At 69.5% G+C, this 3,581-nt stretch overlaps 2 protein-coding genes across 2 annotated transcripts in view; both read left to right on the top strand.

Moving 5' to 3' along the window:
* The window catches only part of EMIHUDRAFT_230553 (hypothetical protein), a gene marked incomplete at both ends in the record, with an annotated part of 2,017 nt that extends 1,441 nt beyond the window's left edge, over positions 1-576 (top strand). Inside the window, 2 exons of the mRNA XM_005784977.1 lie at positions 378-454; positions 531-576. Coding sequence (XP_005785034.1) covers positions 378-454; positions 531-576 — 123 coding nt within the window. The remainder of the gene's footprint in view (positions 1-377; positions 455-530) is intronic.
* Positions 577-1,440: 864 nt separating this feature from the next.
* EMIHUDRAFT_230552 (hypothetical protein) lies at positions 1,441-3,524 on the top strand (the record flags this gene model as incomplete). Its single annotated transcript, XM_005784976.1, has 5 exons — positions 1,441-2,116; positions 2,201-2,523; positions 2,821-2,920; positions 3,297-3,414; positions 3,488-3,524. 5 exons carry the CDS (start codon positions 1,441-1,443, stop codon positions 3,522-3,524), a joined length of 1,254 nt encoding a protein of 417 aa, XP_005785033.1.
* Positions 3,525-3,581: the final 57 nt, after the last annotated feature.

The following is a 3,581-nucleotide window of genomic DNA, read 5'->3' as shown; positions in this document are numbered from 1 at the left end:
CCTATACGAGAGAGGAATCCCTGGGACCCTGTCGTGAGGGTGAACCCTGCCCAGCCCCCCTCCGTGTCGCGATGCGCTCCCCGCTCCCGTTCCCCTGTGTCCCTGATCGTCCTTACAAGATCCTGCTCGTGCAGGTGGGGACCCTGTCCTTCTCCCACCCCTCGTTTGGCGTGTACGTTGTATTTATTTATTTATTTACTCGCAACGGTCTGTGCGGGCCGACCGCGCCCCCGCCTTGCGCTCGCCCACCTTGCGTGATGGCCCCCTGGAGAGTCCCAACTGGCACTCCGGGCTGCAGTAAGTAGCACGGTGCTGGCGGGCAGTCGGCGCAGCGCCCGCACTCTTGGCAGACAGCCTCCGGCCACCGGCCTCTGCAGGTGTATGTAAAGGACAACGGGTTGTCAAATCACACCCAGGGCCGGGGAGCTAAGAAGCGCACCCAGCGGGCCGGATGGTCGGATGTTTCCCTCTCTTCACCTGGCCGGCCCCTGCCCTGCCCCTACCTACCTACCTAACTGCGTCATGACCAGCCTGCCATGCGTCGCCGGTGCCGCATTCATCGCTGTGCTTCTTTAGCAGGCGGTGGACTGTCGGCTGCGAGGGCGGTCGCATTTGCGCGAGGCGAGGCGAGCATTCAGACGCGTTGCATGCGCCATGCCTCGCGCCAGCGTGTGCGGGAGCTCCTGGCTGAGCGTTGAGTCCAGGCGAGTTGCGCTGGCTACGATCGCTACGCCGAGCCGAGCTGACGCGCCGAGGCGCCGGCCAGTCGTAGCCGTGAGGCATGCCACAGCAGCAGAGGCACCTGCCACCCATTGGGCGGGCAGACAGAAGGCCAGGGCAGCACTGGCAAGTGCAACGCGCCTCATGTCGGAGAGCGACCGTGCCTGGTTCGCCGCTTATGATGTAGAGTTTGTTGTAGAGATTTCACGTTGTAGAGCGCCTCTACATCGCTCTACAACGCACCCGCTTCGTCCCGCGGCGGATGTAGAGCTCTACAGCTCTACAGCACTCCGGAGCGCTCTACATCTCTACAGCTCTACAGCGCTCTACACTCTACATCCTCTACACCCTCCCTCAGCTGCAATCTCAGTGTCCCAGCCATAGTACTTAGTAGATGGCTGAAATGGCTGAAATGGCTGTCGCCCAGCCATATAGTACCCAAGATGGCTGCGATGTACTCTAGCCAGCTCAGCCAAGAGGGCTCACCTCGAGGCAGGCGGTATGGCTGCGGTAGTGCGTCTCCAGCCATGTCTACCAAGGATGGCTGCCCTGTGTGTATTGCAGCCATTAGACTGGAGGATGTGGCCGCACTGCAGCTAGCTCAGCCATGCTTAGGTAAGATGGCTTAGGTAAGATGGCTGTGAAGGAATCCACCTCCTTCACCCTACCCTCGCCTTCGCCCCCGCGTAGAGAATGTGGTGTGGTGTGGCGCTGTTCATGATGTTGTGGCTGTCCCCAGCCATCGCCGCCGCCTCGCCGCCTGCCACTTCCGACTGTGTGGGCTTGGTGTGCGTCCTCAAGGCCACCAACTCGACCTGGGCCGGCGGCGGCCTCTCGGCGTCTCTCGCGCTCTTCGACACTGCCCGCCGCTCCGGCTTGGGTTGGGGTTCGAGGGCGTCTCTCCACCTGACGGCCGCGGCGGAGCTCCCGCACGTGGCGGCAGGCGCCCACGCCTTCGAAGGCGACGCCACGTGGGACGAGTACGGGCAAGAATTGTCTATCGACGGCGGCACCTGGCACGCATACGCCTCGGCGTTGTCACCGGCGACGCTCCTGCTGCACCTGCGGCTTCCGCCGGCCGCGTCGGCCGGCTTCCACGCCCTCTCGTGGCAGCGTCCGCTCCCGCGCGGCGAGCTAGCGCGCTTCGCCGAGGCGGCGGCCATGCTGGCGGCGGGAGAGGCGGCGGCGGCTGGTTCGCTCGGCCCTCCCGGTCGCACCGTGCTGCTGCAAGACCTGAGCGGAGGGCTGTGCCTGCTCTCTTCCCCGTCCTCCGCCGACGACGAAGGCGGCGACACCGCCGCCGGACGCGCCTCGGCGCCGACTCTTGGCGATTGCGCTTCGCCTGAGGCGGTGTGGCAGGTCGGCGCCGGCGCTGCAGAGGCGACGCGCGAGCTGCGTGCGGCGGCCGCCTCCGCCGGCGGCGGCGGCGGCGGCGGTGGCGGCTCCGACGTCTGCCTCCGCCGGCCGGCGGGCTCGTCAGGCGCCAAGCCGCTTGCGCTCGGCAAGTGCGGCTCGCTGGGCACGCGCCGCTGGGAGCTGTCGGAAGGGGGGCGGCTCTCGGCGCGTGCGGTCTCGTCCTCGCGGCTGCGCTTCTGCGTGCGCGTCGCTCGGCCGAGCGATGAGGAGGGGGCGAGGGCGTGGGCTGCGTGCGTGGCGCGCCCTGCGTGCGCCGACGCCGGGGAGGTCGGCCTCTGCTGCCCGGACCAGGAGGGGGTGCGGCGGGAGTGCTGCGACGACGCTGCGGCGCCGCCGCTGCCCGCCGCGCTCGAGACGGCTTCGTGTGACGACGAGGCGGCGGCGGCGGTGCTGCGCGTGCTTTCGGCCCCCGGGCTCGCGCCGCGCGCTGCGCTGCACCAGTCCACCTCACAAGCTAGCGGCGCCTCCTCCGCCTCCTCCGCCGCGTCTGCGGCGGGCGGTGCTGGCGCGCTGACCAAGGCGCAGCTTGACTGGCTGAACGGCGCGCTTCTTCCCGAGAGCCGCATGCAGGGGGGCGCCGCCGCCGCCGCCTCCAGCGGCGGTAGAGGCGGCGGCGGAGGTGGTGGAGGAGGTGGAGGGCCTGCGCCGTGGTCCGCGTTTCTCCGCGGCGTCGTTGGCTCGCAGCTCGAGGCGTTGCACGCCGCCGCCGCCGCGGTGCAGAGCGGCTCGCGCACGGTCGGGTCGCTGACGGAGCAGCTCGACGCGCTGACTGAGGAGAGCGCCGGTCTGGGGATCCGGCTGCGTAAATCGGAGGCGCTGCTCGAGGAGGCAACGCGCAACCTGGCCGCGGCGCAGGCCCTCCCCTACCCCACGGTACCCGAACCAACCCTCCCCCACCCCACGTTACCCGAACCAACCCTCCCCTACCCCGGTACCCGAACCAACCCTCCCCTACCCCACGGTACCCGAACCTACCGGCCGCGGCGCAGGCCGAGCTCGCCACCTCCGCGGCCGGCACTGCGGACCTGCAGAGCCAGCTGGCGGCGGCGGGCGCGCGGGAGGATGCGGCGGACGCGCGGGCGGCGGGCGCGAGGGCGGCGGCGGTGTCGGCGGTCTGCGAACGCCGGTGTGGAGACTGCCTCGTTGACGGCCGAGTGTAGGCGCGAGGGCGGTAACGGAGCGGCTGTCTGCGGAGGCGGCCGCCCTCGAGGCTCGCGTGGGGGAGGCGGAGGCGGCGGAGGCGCGAGCGCGCTCAAGGCTCGCTGACGAGCAGGCAGAGTCGTTCTCATCAGACCCCCCCCCCGACGGCGCTAGGGGGCATCGCCTTCCTCCCCCACGCCACGGATGTCAGGCTCGGCCGCCGCGAGGTCCTCCGCCGGCTTGGCTGAGGGTCTCTCTTCGGGTCGCGTATGCCCCAAGAAGGACGCATTACTCAATCTACCTCT

This window comes from Emiliania huxleyi (assembly GCF_000372725.1).
Source record: "Emiliania huxleyi CCMP1516 chromosome Unknown EMIHUscaffold_165, whole genome shotgun sequence".
NCBI lineage: Eukaryota > Haptophyta > Isochrysidales > Noelaerhabdaceae > Emiliania > Emiliania huxleyi.
Note: the sequence above shows the minus strand (reverse complement) of the source record. Positions and strands in the feature narration are given on the sequence as shown.